We start from the raw sequence: 18,437 nt of genomic DNA on the forward strand, positions 1-18,437 counted from the left end.
GTCTTTTCAAGACTGTTGGCTCTGTCTACCTCTCTAAGGGATATAGACGTGACCATATGTATGTATGTATGTGAATTTGATTGAAGGTTCTTGCCTTCTGTAAATTCTCCGATTGCGTAAGAAGCTGGGAGTTACAAGGCATTAAAAATAATATTTCATGTCTAACACATAGGATCAAGCTAATTTCTCCAGAGATTCGAAGCGTATTTGCTATATTTGCTCGACTATTTTAAGACATTTCTATTTATAGTCTCCGGCAACTTAACGTTAGGTCGGTCGTTTGATATTTATAAATAAGTTCTGTGCTATAAATATCCATTACTTTAAGGAGCATTTATAAGTAAAAGAAACTTATTTTTTATTTGTAAATACCTACATATGTTTAGTTCAAGTTCGTTCAGTAAAAATAATGTGTAGGTACATTCTTTGCCTTGAAAAAATCTTGTCTTCTTTTGCAAATTTTACCAGGTTTTGTAAATATTATTATAAAAAACATTTCCCAACAAATAAAGTAAAACTAATGAGGTATAGTATAAAATAAAACGAAAGAACTATCCTCAACAAATACATATAATGTTTTAAACCTGTTAACGATTTCGACTTAAGAAGGAATTATAATGAAAATACTCATTATAAATCACAACTTATTGTGTTTATTGCCACTTAAAATGATAATAGTGCAGTTATGCTTTTTAATTGAAATGCAATGAATAATAATAAATTAATCATCGTAATAACTGTTGGTGGGCCGGCGTGACACACTCAGCTGGGATTTGTCTTCGGGACACCCTGTTTGTTTGTAATCTGTAAAAGATGAAAATTCATTATATTATTAAGAAATCAACCAAAATAAAATGAAATACCTTCTTATCCTCCTCATCATCCTTCGCAGGAGTATTTATTTATATTTTGAAATAATTACAATTTGTAAAGTACAATAGACGGACTTAAGGCTAATAGCATTATCTTAAAGTCATTGGGTTAAGCAGAAAACCTTTGCGTGGGTGATAATAAATAATCTGTTTTAAACATACTTACTATACTATATATACTATAAACCTGTACTAAACATATACATACCTATATAGGTAGCATATTATACGTATGTAGTTTGTCCCGCTTCCGTTCTCACCGTAGATCATCAGGTTGCCTATTTTGTTAGAGAAAATAAAGGATGAAATAAATTTATTACTTCTTCTCCTGATGATAGTCGACAGGTCTGGAAAGCCCATGAAGTTCCACGTGGCACCGCGTACCAGTGGTTGCTTTTTTGTTACATAATAGATAATAAAGAAAAGATTTCTTTTGAAATAAGCAGAACCTTTGTAATTTTGTTTCTTGTATTTATCAGTCTCGATGCTTTCTGTGTACATAAATTAATGTAAATAAATAAATAATAAATAAAGAAATAAATAAACTTTTTACTTCTTCTCCTGATGCAGTTGAAGTCGAACATGTCTCGGAAGCCCATGAGGTCCCCCGCGTGGCTCACACCGCAGATCATCAGGTTGCCTATTTTGTTAGAGATAATGAAAAAGGAAATTAACTAATTACTTCTCCTCCTGATGCAGTTGAAGTCGAACATGTCGCACAGGTCTCGGAAGCCTCCGAGTTTCTCCGCGTGGCTAAAACAGCAAGCCATAAAGTGGCATACGTTTTTAGAGATAATAAAGAAAATCATGAACTTATTATTACTTCTCCTCCTGATGCAGAAGTCGAACATACCGCACAGGTCTCGGAAGCCTCCGAGTTTCTCCGCGTGGCTCACACTGCAAGCCATAAAGTGGCATACATTCATAGAGATAATTAAGAAAATCATGAACTTATTATTACTTCTTCTCCTGATGCAGAAGTCGAACATACCGCACAGGTCTCGGAAGCCTCCGAGTTTCTCCGCGTGGCTCACACTGCAAGCCATAAAGTGGCATACATTCATAGAGATAATTAAGAAAATCATGAACTTATTATTACTTCTCCTCCTGATGCAGAAGTCGAACATACCGCACAAGTCTCAGAAGCCTCAGAGTTTCTCCGCGTGGCTCAAACAGCAAGCCATAAAATGGCATACTTTTATAGAGATAATTAAGAAAATCATGAACTTTTTATTACTTCTTCTCCAGATGCAGTTGAAGTCGAACATGTCGCACAGGTCTCGGAAGCCCATGAGGTCCCCCGCGTGGCTCACGCCGCAGATCATCAGGTTGCCTATTTTGTTAGAGATAATGAAAAAGGAAATTAACTAATTACTTCTCCTCCTGATGCAGTTGAAGTCGAACATGTCACACAGGTCTCGGAAGCGTCCGCGTTTCTCCGCGTGGCTAAAACAGCAAGCCATAAAGTGGCATACATTCATAGAGATAATTAAGAAAATCATGAACTTATTATTACTTCTTCTCCTGATGCAGTTGAAGTCGAACATGTCGCACAGGTCTCGGAAGCCCATGAGGTCCCCCGCGTGGCTCACGCCGCAGATGGGCACGCGGTCGTGGTTGCATACTTTGGCCATGCCGCACCATTTGGCTCCCATCTGTGATTGGTCATGTCACATCTATATTCTATACTAATATTATAAAGCTGAAGAGTTTGTTTAAACACATACACATGATCACGTCCATATCCCTAGCGGGGTAGAAAGAGCCACCAGTCTTGAAAAGACTGATAGGCCACGCTCAGCTGTTTGGCTTAGTGATAGAATTGAGATTCAAATAGTGACAGGTTGCCAGCTCATCGCCCAAAAGAGGAATTCCAAGTTTATAAGCCTATCCCTTAGTCGCCTTCTACGAAATTCGTGGGAAAGAGATGGAGTGGTCCCATTCCTTCCCGTAATAGTGCCGGGAACCACACGGCACAAGAGTTTGTTTGTTTGAACGCGCTTATCTCAGAAACTACAGGTTCAAATTGAAAAATTATTTTTGCGTTGAATAGACCATTTAATTTTATTCCACGAGGAAGGCTTTAGGCTATATAACATCACGCTGCAACTATAAGGAGCAAAGAAATAATGGAAAATGTGAAAAAAAAGGAGAAAATTAATCATCCTTGAGGGCTTCGATGATGCCCAAAATAACTATACCACGCGGACGAAGTCGCGGGCACAGCTATTGTAATATAATACCAGCGTATTCTCTTTTAAGTATCAAAGCTCTTCTCCTAATTTACTAAGAAAACGTTGAAAAGGGAAGGCGGCGATTATTTTCCAAAACGGCCTTTCTTAGAGGAACTTAACATGAGAGGATACTGTATTTTTTTTTACTTTGAGTAATCTTACTCCAATATTTGTATCACCTGTAATTTTAAAAACGAAAAGTTTATCTGAAAAACCTGGTTACAGAGTAACAGCGGAGCTTTTACTGTCGAACTTCAGAAAAAAAGAGATAGTACATATAATAGCACGCGTGACGCCGTATTTATCGCGCGAAAAACTATCGCTGTTTCGCCGTTTAATGTCGAGAAACGAGACAGCGCTAGTTTATCGCGCGATAATAACGACGTTGCGCGTGCCATACTATAAGGGCTGATATCAACCTTTCTTCCCATTGTGATATCCTCGTTGTCCCGTTCCAATGGGGGTCCATGAGCTGCCACGAGAGTAACCATCATCAATACTGAAAAATGAATAATTTTATACATCCGAGCGTGGGTAGTCGATAGGTTGGCGTTGCGCAGAGTGAAATAAATAGATGCTTTAACAAAATATATACCTATAAATAAAACATATAAATACATAATAATGACATATACTTAGGATAGAGTAGAAAGATAATGAGACTTAACGAGATTTTTTGAAACTATCAATAGTCTGGACTTTCCTGTTATCGACAGGGAGGGCATTCCATAGACGGACAGCCTTCTTTCCATATCAGTAGTACAAGATTCTAGACTTAAACTATTCATCATACCTGCTATCATTTTGGCCATCCTCAACTTACCGGCTACAACTAGCAACTGATATCCTCCAAATAGCTCGTGGTCTATGTTTACAAACCGCTCTATTGTCTATGATTTCTCGCTGCTGGCCATCCAGAACCGATAGTTTTGTAAACATCATAAAGGAGGTACATGGCTGCATTTCCCCGAATCAGCTATTATGAATTCTGAAAACGATCAAAATGTTTACATTATATAGGTGTCTGTTTTAATTTTAGAAATTGGAATGATTAAAAAAAATTGAAGTTGGGGAACTCCTTAGTCCATCTGTTCTACTGAACAATTTAAGGTAGAACTAATGGTATTTTCTTTCTCAGTAGTCCTCTATTTAAAAGTTATAGAAAACAACTCAGGTTAGCGACCGACCGAGCGCGACGAAGCGACCTTTTAGAGTCCGCAATCCAACCCCAAATTAGAATCACATTGCATAAAACACTAGCAACCTGGCTTGAAGATGCATCAAATAGCACACAAACCAGGAAGCTGCTTTACACATGTGATCAACAAACTCAGAGTGACAACAAATAAAATAAATAAAAAAAAAAAAAAAAAAAAAACCCCAAATTAGATCATGATTACACGTCAAGATGCCCGAATGTGCAGTTTTTCTTTCTTACAATATTGCCCTTCAACTTAAAAACATTGTTTGGCACTCAAACTGATGTACCTACATAACTCAGAATATCGTCCTATCCTGACGTTTAAATTATTTTAATAAAGCGTTCCGAATTTTATGGTTTAACTAGCTGCAACTTCGTCCACGCGAAATAAGCGACACCTATATTTTTTACCGGGATAAAAATTACCCTTCCTCAGTCTATTAATATTTTATACGCGAAAATCCATATTATGGTATTCTGAAAGATGATTCGTTCAGTGGATAACGCGTGAAGAGGTAACAAACAAACTTACTTTTGCATTTATAATATTGATTGATTGATGACTTTCTGTTTGTTGTTGAATTTGGTACATTTATTTTTGATGTTGTTCTCCAGATACAAATACTTTATTTGCTATAAATGCGGTACAATTGTAGGTGTTACAAAGCATATACATTTTGCGCATTTAACCAGTCATGGCATGCAAACATACAGAAAATTTAAATTTTAATCAGGATGATTACTTTTCCAAAGCCAGTCTAATTACGAAATTATTTGGAAAGCTTACTTGTTTTATATTCACAGTTAAACTCCAATAAATCGCACTTGTCCAGGAACCAGCGAACCTCTCTAGTGCGGGGTTCAATCCCGCAGCGCCTTACTCCGTTGTGGACGCAAAAGCTTGCGGTGTAACAAATCTGATGAAGTTTTGGAAGGAGTCGTTAAATTCATTAAAAAAGTTATTTTAAAAAAAACAATGATTTACATCTTAATTCTTTAATGCAAATATTGTAAATTATACAATTGGTGTAAATATAGCCTATATATAATATTATATAATATAGCGTATACTATTTGACTGATTTCAGACATGCCACTTAATTGATTCTACTAAGTAATTCAGAATTTCAAATAAGTGAAATAGTTTTTGTTTTTAAAAGGATTTTTTTTACGTTTGGTTAATAGAGAATATATATTTAAACATCTAAATATTATAATAAAGACTTACACTCTTAGTTTGACATTCAACATAATTAATGATTGACACTGAAAATACTAATAACGTTAAATATACTGGTAAAAAATTTATATGTGATTTATAAATGAGGTTGTACATTAGAATTTATTCTAGCGTTTGTTGATCTCCACAATTTATAGAAAACTACTATCACTACATAGTATAAAACAAAGTCGCTATTTTAGTCTGTTTGTCTGAATGCTTAAATCTTTAAAATTACGCAACGGATTTTAATGCGGTTTTTTGTAACAGGTAGAGTGATTCAAGAGGAAGGTTTTTATGTATAATTTTTTCCAAATTTTGTACCCGTGCGAAGCCGGGGCGGGTCACTAGTAATTATATAAAGGTGAGTGCAGACATAACGTATAGAATGAAAAATATTATGACTATTTTTGTGGGTCCAACCTTAAACCATATAAATGTAAAACAGCATGGAAATAATACAATATATGATGTTGTAAGTTTAAAATATGTTTGTTTGTCCCTCCTGTTTGATAGATAATTTTTATGCATTCATCTGATCTCCTTTTGTCCTTTAGCCATCTCCTACAAGTACAACACAGGAAGGGTTTGAAGTTGTACTATTTTACTGAAAGAAACCATAAGGTATACAAACAAAAATAAATATAAAAAAACTTTATAACACATCCTTATTTATTTACGACTTTGTTCGAATACAGATTTTGTAATAAAGGAAAGTAGAGTTAGGCATAGAGTTAAGCTATCAAATACAATTTTTATGTATATCGTTTTATGTAAACTTGCAAAATGCATTGGTGGTTTTCGATAACGCTTATAGGTTAGAGTTTTAGACTATGATTAAAATCATCGAAAATGATTTAAAAATCATTTTCGATTATTAGCGATTATGAAACTATGTTTGAAAAAATATTTTATATTTCTTTTATTTCAGGACTTATATTAAATGCAGCGACTGCTGCAGTGTCTTCAAATGCAGTAGTAAGTGTACATTTAATTTATCATTATTTATATGAAAAATTAAAGCCAAGACGAATGTACCCTAAATGGGGATATCTTGGCAAAGTACTATTCGTAGGTACCTCAAATCGACCTATAAAATTATTGCGCGTAATTTTTTTAACCAATGCATATTTTATTTTTTGTGGCCAGTGTTTGTCTTTAATTGACTACATTAAATTAATTATGCCTTTTATAAGATAAGTAAAACGGCTTAATTTATGTAAATAGTTACTTACATGACCATTTTTTGATAGACTTAAAAATTAGAAACGTATCAATAGATTTTAGTTTTTTCCTTGCTTGCTTTCAGGCTTGCTACGAAGCTAAGACCTGCATACACAATTCCAACGAGAAATGTGGTGAATCTCCATCAGGCGACGTGAGAAGATTCCTAGACTCCTGTGATTTGGCAGAATATAATTGTTTGAATTATGCATGTATGTAGTTTTCATACCACTTATAGGTTGATACGCCAATGTGTGTGCAGAAAAGTGCCAGTTGACTGTTAAAACTTTGTCAAATCTTGTGGTAGTTGGAAAATACTTAGCGCAGAAAGCTATGTTAGAAATATGTTATATGTGAGAGAGATAGAGAAGGTCGTACACCACAAATTTAATTTTACGATCAATAAGGCTGTTCAATGTTCATGTGACCCGACACTTTATAATAGGACCACTTCACCTCCTTCGCGACATAGGGAATAGGCATAATCATCTTGTGCAGCTTTTAATAAGGTTTTACTGCTAAGGTTGCGGAGTTCTGACGGGAGTCACTTTATATAAAAACATGACTTAACCAATACAGCCCCCGTAGCATGACACGCGCGATGCCGTTTTTATCGCGCGGGCCATGCTACACGGGGGCTGGTTCATGGTCAATAGGTGGCTTAAGGTATTTTCCAGAGAGGTGAGGATTAATTTAAAAACGTCCAGAAGGAAGAAGGTCTATCTCCTACTCCTATATATTTGAAAATGTGTATATTATCTTAATTGTCTTTTTTAGCATTTACAAAAACGGCGATGGAGCGGTGTGACCAACTGGCACCAATTGACCAAAATATAGCTCGGAAATCATGATTGACGATTAATGGAGATATAAGTATTAAATAAATGATGTATAAGAAAATGTTATTTTTTATTAAAACTTCTTAAATTAATATTATGAGGATCATACCTTTGTCTCAATACATTTATATGAAAATAAATCTGTTCGATGATTCGCTACCCTAATAGTTTGGTTTAGGTATATCTGTGACAAGTATATTATAATAGGCATGATTATAAATGTTATAAAGGTGTTTTACCGTGGATGTAAGTATATATTTTGCGTGGAAATGAATGCAGAGTGGATAAGATTATGGTCAACCGAAAGAAGATGGTGTGAGAGTGATCATTAGCTAAGAATTCTATCTTTGCATGTTTCCAGTTGCTTAAACTAATTGTCTGAAAGAAATTGCTACAAGTAATATTCATTGTTGTTTTGAAATTACTTATTCTTTACTCATATAAAATTGCGATCAATAAAAATTATTCTACTGATTGCTAAGTAGGTTCGTTTGTTACCTAATTTTGAAACATAAAACTATAAAAAGTAACAGCTGATAATAAAGACAGAATGTTGGGTTTATACCAATAGTGCTAGGTCCTTCAACACTCTCAGTTTTCAGTCCACTGGCTCTCACATGATCACTGGTTGATACTCTTTTATATAATATTAAAAAGTATATGAAAGGACATTAATATATTTCGATGGGCTAGCAACCTGTCACTATTTGCATCTCAATTATATCATTAAGCCAAATAGCTGAACGTGGCCATTCAGACTTTTCAAGACTGGTGGCTCTGTCTACCCCGCAACGGATATAGACGTGACCATATGTATGTATGTATGTTGTAAGTTTGATGTTTAATATTTATTTTCAGTACTGTTACGAGGCCGACCGGTGTACTCACAGTCAGAATGAAAAGTGTGGGATAGCCAAGCGAGGCGTGGTCAAAAGATTCAAGGATAGCTGTGACATGGTCAAATACAACTGTGTGCATAACGAAGGTATGTATATTTTACTTCCCACCATATTTTTCTATTCTTAAACAGTAACAAAGCATGCTTGAAACATCAAACAATGCATTTGATTGGAATATTTCTTAAAAATCCGATATGTTCCTTATTTACCATTGCCGTGTCGTCCCCGGTATTTTACCAAGACAACTCCATATTTTTTCCATGGATGTAGTAAAAGGTGTCTATGGAAAAGATTAATACTTGGGATTATTCTTGTAGGCGATGGGCTAGCAATCTGCCACTATTTGAATCTCAATTCCATCATTATGTATAACTGCACGTAGCCTTTTAGTCTTTTCAAGACTTTTGTCTCTGTCTTCCCTGCAAGAGATATAGATCAGATTATATTTATGTATGTATTGTCATCTTATGTTATTGGACTGTTTTAGATTTCGGAAAAGCCAATATGAGTTTATGTGAGGAACTGCCACCTTTAATTAAAAAGAAAAGATTCACCCAGCCTTGGGAAAAACATACCACTGTTATTGAAACGAGTACATACTACAATACCTATGGTACACACTCGTAGAAGTATGTAATAAACTGATAAAAACCGACAAGTATTTTTTTATACCTTTGCTCGGTACGTCGGTAATTTTGATAAAATGTCACAAATAGCGGATTTAAAGCCTAGAATTTTTCTACCAGATTTCTATGGTACTTCTTTAGTAATAAATCAAAAGTTAATTTACGATGTAATGGTTTTCTTCGCTGTCAAAGCAGCGGAGTAACTAAATGATTGGAAAAAACATATAATATAATTATTATTATAATATAATTATTATATGTATGTTTTTTCCAATCATTTAGTTACTCTGCTGCTTTGGCAGCGAAGTGAACCACGGACTGATGCTTCTCAAGGAAAAGTTTATTGGGATTCTTCCTTATAGGCGATAGCCGAGCACCTTAATAATATCTATTTAAAATTTTATTGCACAAAAAAAATTTACATAGGACAGCCTTAATGCTGTTAAGCATTCAGTCTACCAGCTGAGCAAACAGAAAAACTTTTAGTATATCTGAATTTCACTTCTGTAACTGTCATCTAGTTAGACGTGGTATTTGAGGTTTCGACTATCGGCTTTGTCTCACCTTAAAACAATAAAATCGTCATGGAAACGCCTTACATTTTAAGAGGATTCTTAAAAAAAATTATAAACTTTGAGATATTACCTCAGAGACACACGATGATCAAAATGTTTAGAATCGAACTTAACTAAGAAAAACCTACACGATTAATACTAACAGTTTCATGGTGCATTTTATCGTCCAAGCGACTAATTGTACTTAAAGTTTATACACTTAAATTAATTACTTTTACCGTTTTGCTACCAAAATGCTTATGTATATGAATATTTTCATTGGTAAGTTTATTTATTATTTAACTTTTACTAATTACGTTTACGTTCTACTAATTTTTGATTAATATAGTCTACCCCGCAAGGGATATAGACGTGATGATATGTACGAGTATGTATGTAATTTTTGATCGGAATTTCGTTCTAGTGGGAATCCTTACTTTTACAATTTCTAAGCTATATATTTCAGCAAAATATATCTCAGGTAGATTGTTTATTGTTCTGATCTTTTTTCTATTTTTGTTTTAGGTATGATGCTCTTAAACATTCCTTTATTATTATGTTCTGAAACCACTACAATAACGAGTGAGGTAAGACTCAGATACACTTACCTACATATTTATTTGAATCAACGCCGCAATGTAGTTTGTTCCAAGTAAAATATTTTTGTACGCACTATTCGTATACATATAAATGTATGTTTGTATATAATGACGTCTTTATCCGTCACGGAGGAGAAACAGCCAGTCTTAAAATACTATTATTGATAAGTATTTTAATTACTTTTTCAGGAAGTGAAACGGATCAAAAGAACGAAACGTTATTGTCATCTATTAAAAATATGTTCTCACTTCAAGGGGCCAATTTGTGGTCGTGATAGATATGCACGATTTTTCAAAACATTCGACAATATCTGTAAAATGTACGAAGAAAATTGTTTCAAAGGAACACGTTAGTAAATTGATTTTAATTGTAATTACAGTTACATTTTTAGTTATAAGTTTATATTTACATTGGTGTTAGTTGTTATTTAATTAGTATGAATTTCAAAACTTAATGAAATTTAAGACATCTCTGAGAGAGATATAAAATCAAACAAATTTATTTGCTGACAAAGAATATAAAAAAACTGTTTAACTTTTTCGTTCATATATAATTTGATACTTTCAATTTCGGGAAAAATTTCCCATGTTTATTTATTCTTTTCAGGGTATTACAAGATAGATTTCGGAAGGTGCCAAGCGAAAGAAGACTTCATGAAAGTACACGGAAACTCTTCATCTGATTGGCAAGCTTCCACCGACTTTGACATACCTTTATTGACATCCATTACTGATAAGCCTAAAAATAAACAATATACGAGTATTTTTGAAAGACCTACAGAGAAACTAGATAGTGAGGAGGAGTTCTACAAGAAAATACCAGGACTGGGTGACATGCTTAGATCTTCCAATAGTACTGAGAAAATTAGTTCTGTTGGCTAACTATTCTACTCATAATCAGTATCACTGATGCTGATTCAAAAATATTTTGAATAAATCTTTTTTGAAATGGGACTTATATGTTTGTTTGAAAAGGAAGGCGTTTCAGTTCTAAAGTCAAATATGTATAATTAAGTGAAATTGTCACAGAAACTATTTTTTTTAATACAAAATTTTCTGAATTTAATTAATTTATTATTTTTTTATTAAGTATATTAAACTTTCGTCCCAAAACTTATATTCCTATGCAGAGCTGTATAAAATTGGCTCATTTACGTATTCGGCTAGAACGACAAAGGGGTTGGGGGAATTGATAAAGTAAAAACTGTTCAGCAAAGAAAACTGATGTAATGGGAAGTCAGAGGCAGATATACAAGGTTCGTGTTAACGAGAGTTTGTTTATAATAATAAGTAGCCCAATGAAAGTGAAGATATAATGGCAATACTATATGACACATATTCAATTTATAAGTACGCCTAAGAAGTGTTGCCAGCTTATAAAGTGGCGTGACTTAGACATATCTGTCTGTGACATTATGTTTTGTTATGCGTGAACAGAGTTTAGACGAAAAATGCCAGAAAGCAGACCCTGGGCTCGAAGTAAGAAAGATATACAAAGAAGGGAAACAGATCAGGCCACATTATGATGACTAACTTCTATCCAAACCCTCATGCTAATATTATAAATGTGAAGTAGTAACCTCTTTATAGGTAAGCCGTTCTTTATGAAATTTGGCAAACATATAGTGTAGAGTAAGAGAGAAGTACACAGGGTCCTTTGTACTCAGTCGGGCGGGCTTAATTAGGATTGGAAAATTAGGTACATAAAATCAAACGAGCGAATAATTGAACACTGATTTTGTAATTATAAACCACTTTCAAACTATGTGTGTATGAAATCATATTTCATGTGTAATTTAGCGAAAAGCAAGCTTTATTATTGACATCTTTTAAAGAGACTTCAAATAAGGAAATTAACTTATTTGACTTAATTGTACATATGTTTCTTGTATAAATTAATAATAAAAAAGAAAATGATCCGGTATTATAAAATGGTATTTGGTAAGATTTCAAAACATCTCAAAATTTATATCTTCTTCTTAAATGTAAGAGCTAACTCTTGTCGGTTGAGTTAAGTAGAGCATCCTCCATTCATCTCTTTTATCTGTTATTTTTTTATTTGTTGGTGGTATGTTATAATTAAAAATGTTATCATGCAAGAATATTAATTCATACTAACATTACACATATTAAGCAAAGTCAGGCAGTTCCTTGTCAACTACCAACACACCTGTTCAATTGCTTAGCTCCCTTTACTTAGCGTCGGCTTTCGTCTTAATTTCGTAATAAAATATTATAATATTTAAAGGTGTTTTCCATGCCTTTATTTTACATTCAATACTTTCTATTTACAGGCCTCTTTGTTCTGTGTTCTCAGTATTTCTGTAAAGATATGGTGAGTAACGCATAACATAAAAAACATATGCAGAAACTTATATTATATCTACGTAAAAATCCGAAGTGATTGGAAAGTACTGATTAACGGAGAAATAAAAGTCTATTGATCAACCTGCTAAAAACTTGGGATTATTTTTTAGGCGATGGGTTAGCAACCCGTTATAAAAATATGGCCTTTCAGTCTTTTCAATACTGCTTGCTTTATGGTAGATAAAGGATGAAAGGATAAGGGATGAAGACGTGATTATATGTAAGTAGGTATTGAAATTGTGGTAATCTATGGTCTTAGTCTTACATTTTTCTTTCCACCGGTTTTTTTTATATAAATTCGAGTGTCTAAGGCTCTTCTATTCATTTTCTTACAGGAGCGATCTAAAGCACGCTATTGTACACAATTCAAAATTTGCTCTCCAAATAAAGTCCAAGTTTGCGGTTACGACCGTAACACCGGGTTTCTGAAAATGTTCGACAACTTGTGTATGCTCTATAAAGATAATTGTAATAGGGATGCAGGTCAGTTTTAAATCCTCACAATTTTTATACATACATTCGTGATTATATGGAATGGGAAACAAAGTCTTGCATATAATGAAAAGCCACGTTCAGCTGTATAGCTATATGATGGATTTGAGATTAAAAGAAGAATCCCAAATACTTAAGCCTTTCCCTAAGTCGCCTACGATTTCTATCGGAGAGATGAAGTTATCCCATTATAGAGTGCCTGGAACCACAGGACAAATAAAGTACAATTTTATTTAAAAAAAAACACAAAGTTATATAAACTGCTGAACAGTTCAAGACTTGATGTCAAACAAAGGCTACATTTGCTATAAGTCCACAGCTGTCTAAGTGTTAATGATGGAATTAAGATTCAGAAAAAGTGTCGCATTGCTAGCCCATCAGTTAGTCAAAATTCGAAATTCAATTTGAAGTGGATAGGTCATAAGAAGTATGCAGGGATCGTGACAATTGGAAGGATGTAATCTCTGCCTGCCCCTCCGAGAAAGAGGTCTTTGTAGCTCATATCATCATGGAAGCTTCTGTGTTTTATTATTTTCAGATTATATTCCAACTTTGAACAACACCGTGTGCACGGCCAGAGATGATTATATAAAGAATTATGGAAATTCTTCAATAGACTGGACTCACGGACATGACGGGTTTAACATTCCCTTACTCAACCTTACTAAGCCCATCATCATACGTCACTATCGTGGACATGACTTCTTCGAAATGGTACCGGGTCTGATAAAAGCAGCATATGCCGAAAACGCACAAAAAAATAAAACCACTGAAAAACGTAATAGAACGTCTAAAAGTGGTGTAAGTAATATCTTTCATACGATTCATATACTTGTGTAAGTAATGGCAGAAACTCGGCTTATACCAAGAGTATTACCAGGTCGTCAGCATAGAGAAACAATTGACGAGTACTTCTTTCTAAGTTTACATTAAAAAGTATTTAAAAAAAAACCGTCCATGGTTGGTAGGTTGAACAGTAAAAGTCACGCAACGCAACACAGATTTTAAAAAGTAAATACCGCTAAAAGTTGCAGTTTCTTAAAGTGATGTAAATGATATCTTTTATATGATTCATAGGGTTATAGAATTTGGGTTGTATGTTAACGGTTATAGTAATTGGAAATCTGATTTGTTTTTTGCACAGGTAATTCAGTTATTCAGTTATACTTTAACATTGTTTGTAAAAACTTTCATTAAGTACTTTTTTAAGTTTATTAAAAGGGGAAAAGCTACTGTTATTGACATTATTAAATAAATTTCTTCCTGCAATTATAAAAGGAAGTGACTGAAAAGTTAATTTTCAAAGTGGTGCACTTAATAGGTATTAATCACAAAATTTCGTCGAAATTTATATCTTCCTTCTGGCTTTAGTCCCGGTTACATCTTCACCATTCTGGAGAGGTGTCCGGGGTATGCCTTTGACCATGGACTCTGGATTGGGTGAGTCAGGTTTTTTACACGAAGCGACTCTCATCTGATCGACCGATCGATCAACCTTATTCGTATTGGGTCGGCTATGGTTACACATCCAGTTAAATAATGCGCAGGTTTCTCACGATGATTTTTCCTCACCATTAAAGTTCACCGTAATTTAAATATTTATTGCAAATGAAAGTGAAACTACTTTGTAAGAAAAATATTACTTTGCCACCCTTACCTCATACCCATATGAAACGAGATTTTTGACAAGTGTCACCTTACCTCTAAGTTCCCATGTCTAATTCCCAGACAGTCGTGACAGGTGGAAGCGTGGGTGTAAGTATGTTTAATCTAATCTCTGAAACAATAAAACAATTCTCACTCTAAATTGTCTGCACGCCGAAGGTTATGCGAAAATTGTTTTCACTTTAATAATGTTACTGTTTATATAACTGATGCAATTATGTAATTTTATATAATGAAAATGATACTTACATATATTAAATCGTTGGAAGTAGACTTTTGTACCAGCTAAAGGAACAGTAGTAAAATTTCAAAATATAAAAAAAGATAAACTTAAGAAACTATAACTTATTTTGAAATGAAATGGTTTAGGTAGACATTATGTAACTACACTGGGTGTTAACAAATTAATTAAAAACTTATAAAACTAACTTACCTATTAATAAAAAAGTAAAAATATTACTTACAGAAAACTGATTAAAATAAAATAGATTCTCTATAATAATATAATCGTGCGAAGGTGTGAAAATTCAAAAAAAAACGATCGCAAGTTTTCCTCTCACAAATTTTAAAGTTTCTTTTTTATTAGTGGCCAGTGATACCTTACATCAAAGTAAATCGATTTAAAAAAATCCAATATTAATACGCCATGGTGTGGTAAATATTCTGAACTGGAAATAAAAATGCAGGTGTTAATCTATGATGGGAAATCATACACAGCGGCTTAACAAAAAGAAAACATACAAAAGCATAACTGTACTTACTTCCTTCCCTTGGAACATCTGACAAAAAGGACCGAAAAGGATTATCGATTCATACACATAACGGTATAATGATAATATCGATTATAGCCTTTATTAAAACAGTATATTTTGTATCCTTTATATCAGATCGTCGGTAGTCAAACAGTTAAGTTGGCCGATTAAGCGTGATGCGTATGGAGGCACAGGTTCAAATCCTACCAAGGCCACGTGTCAATGATTCTTTTCTGAGTTATGTACATTAGTTTGAGTGGTAACCGATGCTTTTACGCTTAGGGAAAACATCGTCAGAAAACCAGCACTTTTAGACAACTGGTTATCCATGATAAATGAAAAACTATAACTTATTTTGAAATAAAATGGCTTAGGTAGATATTATGAAACTAAACTGGGTGTCTTGAGAGTGCTAACCGATGCTGTTACGCTTAGCGAAAACATCATCAGAAAACCAGCACTTTTAGACAACTGGTTATCCATGATCTATTAAGGTTTCCTTGCAAATGTTGCAGAGTTTAGATGGGAGTGGACAGTTTGTCCAGAGACATGGTCAAAGACTATGATGATGATGTTATCGGGACTAACGCCAGGTGGAAGAAGATTTCGTTTTCCTTATAATCGGTATCGAAAATTATTCGATTTAAATTCAGTCCGTTTCTTGGGCACGTGTTTATGAGTGCGTGCGTTCAAAACAATTTGAATTAGATATGGTTTTTGTGTGAGTAGAGAAGAATATAAAGCGCGCATTGGCCAAGCCGAATATTAGGATCGATTATGTTAAAATATGTCACGCATTGAGCATGTGATTTCTATATTTATTTATTTATTTCGTGAATAAAGTAATGTGTAATCAATATGAATTCAATATCATGATTATTCGATTTTTTATATCCTCAAATCCATTATGTCATCCATCAGTTTTTCGAATTTTCACAGAGAGGAAATTTAAAAAGTGCGTACAATACAATCACTTATTTTTGCGCTGTGTGGTTCCCGGCACCAATACAAAAAAAGAATAGGACCACTCCATCTCTTTCCCATGGATGTCGTAAAAGGAGACTAAGGGATAGGCTTACAACATTGGCATTCTTTTTAACAAGGTCAAAAAGGTGTCTCTGTAAGAAAAATGGTTGCCTTTGTAACTCAAAGTGCCACGATAGTTCGTCTTGTATATATGTATAAGCACGCCTGTACCTATCCCTTTCGTGGTAGACAGAGCCACCAGTCTCGAAAAGATAGACCACGTTGCTCTATATGGTTTAAGATGGAATTGAGACTGAAATAATGACAGTGATAGTGTTGCTTCTGTAAAAGTTATTCTTACTCTAATACAAGGGTAAATACTAAGAATAATATAGTTTACTAATTTCCCATTCAGGGTGTAAGGCGAGGTCGTGTATACGCCGTCTACACGTGGCGAGGAGCATGGAAATCGTGCAGTTGTTTGATGGGGTAGTGATTGATTGTAGAGATATCGATTTGTCGATACTTTTTGCTTATTATTTTTAGTATATTTCTCAATTTATTAATTGATTTGTGAAAGATGTGGAAGGACCCAAAACTCAGTGTGAAGTCGTCCCAACTAACTTAAAAGACAGTTTCCAGTGTATAAGATTCTCAGTACTCTTTTTTTCAATTTTAATCTAGAATGTGCTGCTAAAATTTCTAGATATGGTCCGTTTGTGATTGGGACCTACTGGTACTCGTGTTGGAAAATTAATTACGTGTACTTTAGGGGTTTGGGTATGTAGTGGATTGTTGTCGTTGTTTTATTAATAACAAATAGTTTGAACCCTAGGGTACTGGAGTAATTGGAATCTGTTTGTGTAGGATTTTGTTGAAATTTAGAGTTATGGACAATGACCATCATGATAAGTAATACAAAGTGTTTTCCTATTTTAATATACTTTTTTTACTGATGTGTGTCGACAAACTAGGAGTTTATATTTATTTTGTGTAGGTAAAGAACCAATAACGACGTATAAGTAATCAGTTTGGACCAAAGTTGATTTGGTGGGACTTGATGTGAATTCAGCTTCTTGACATTACACCTTGACTTGTCGGTGGCTATAAAATGTTTCATCAAAAAATCTTGCTCAAGAAACTTTTATTTAAAATTAATTTCTTGAAAATGTAGTAAAATATCAAAGTGGATTTAATTTAGACTCAATCGAATGTCTATAGTGGTTTCCTTAATATTTTTATCGTTAATCGATAAACTAATACGCACGTCACTATCACTTAAAGTCGTGCGCTACCCTGGCGATTGTTTTCAATATACTGGTTCATTTCGATTAACACGAATAAACGAATCGATTTCTTTGACGGCCCCACATTTGGTATTCATCTTATCACCTAAGTGGCGTCAGGACCTGCATTTTTACGCCCTTATTATAATAATTATGATTACCATTGCCATTGTTTTGATTCGATAACCATCACATTAATATGAATTTAAATTGAGGTGAATTTTATAAATGTGAAATTTATTGATTATCGTCAAATTAGATTTTCGATGCAGGTAACATATAAAGCCGTATTTGAGTTTAAAGATATTTCAAACAAAAAAATTAATCTATCCACTATCTCCTGCTTATCGACAAATGTTTAAAGTATTAAAAACTTTCAAAAATCTCATGTCATTCCCTTACCTAAAGTCTCTAATCCTTCATCACTTTCACAGCTTAGACCTATATCTATCTTACCCTTTTTATCTAAAGTTTCTGAGCTGATTGTTCAAAGGCAGTTCTCTTATTTTTTAAATCATAACAACATAATTAGTCCTTTTCAGTCAGGTTTCCGTGCGGGACATAGTACTGTGACGGCTTTGCTTAATGTTACCGATGACATCCGCTGGGCTATGGAAAACAAATCCCTAACTTTGATTGTAC

General features: G+C 33.9%; 2 protein-coding genes across 2 annotated transcripts; one reads left to right on the top strand and one right to left on the bottom strand.

The window, feature by feature from the left end:
- Positions 1-721: 721 nt before the first annotated feature.
- Positions 722-4,068, bottom strand: LOC106131552 (uncharacterized). Its single transcript, XM_060949825.1, has 4 exons — positions 3,930-4,068; positions 3,526-3,605; positions 2,389-2,527; positions 722-804 (listed from the first exon to the last, which is right to left on the bottom strand). Exons 2-4 carry the CDS (start codon positions 3,598-3,600, stop codon positions 722-724), a joined length of 297 nt encoding a protein of 98 aa, XP_060805808.1. The 5' UTR covers positions 3,601-3,605; positions 3,930-4,068.
- Positions 4,069-9,740: 5,672 nt separating this feature from the next.
- Positions 9,741-11,276, top strand: LOC132903004 (uncharacterized). Its single transcript, XM_060950160.1, has 4 exons — positions 9,741-9,950; positions 10,194-10,255; positions 10,457-10,616; positions 10,875-11,276. The coding sequence occupies exons 1-4, from the start codon at positions 9,923-9,925 to the stop codon at positions 11,147-11,149; spliced, it is 525 nt and encodes a 174-aa protein (XP_060806143.1). The 5' UTR covers positions 9,741-9,922; the 3' UTR covers positions 11,150-11,276.
- Positions 11,277-18,437: the final 7,161 nt, after the last annotated feature.

This window comes from Amyelois transitella, chromosome 20, assembly GCF_032362555.1.
Source record: "Amyelois transitella isolate CPQ chromosome 20, ilAmyTran1.1, whole genome shotgun sequence".
In the NCBI taxonomy this organism is placed as follows: Eukaryota; Metazoa; Arthropoda; class Insecta; order Lepidoptera; family Pyralidae; genus Amyelois; species Amyelois transitella.

Excerpts from the sequence above, each read along its gene's own strand:
- LOC106131552 (XM_060949825.1), bottom strand. The coding sequence starts at position 3,600 with ATGATGGTTACTCTCGTGGCAGCTCATGGACCCCCATTGGAACGGGAC. Across the intron at positions 2,528-3,525 it reads ATATCACAATGGGAAGAAAG|ATGGGAGCCAAATGGTGCGG; the intron begins GTTGATATCAGC and ends GACCAATCACAG. Across the intron at positions 805-2,388 it reads CAACTGCATCAGGAGAAGAA|ATTACAAACAAACAGGGTGT; the intron begins GTAATAATAAGT and ends CATCTTTTACAG.
- LOC132903004 (XM_060950160.1), top strand. The coding sequence starts at position 9,923 with ATGCTTATGTATATGAATATTTTCATTG. Across the intron at positions 10,256-10,456 it reads CCACTACAATAACGAGTGAG|GAAGTGAAACGGATCAAAAG; the intron begins GTAAGACTCAGA and ends TTACTTTTTCAG. Across the intron at positions 10,617-10,874 it reads AAATTGTTTCAAAGGAACAC|GGTATTACAAGATAGATTTC; the intron begins GTTAGTAAATTG and ends TATTCTTTTCAG.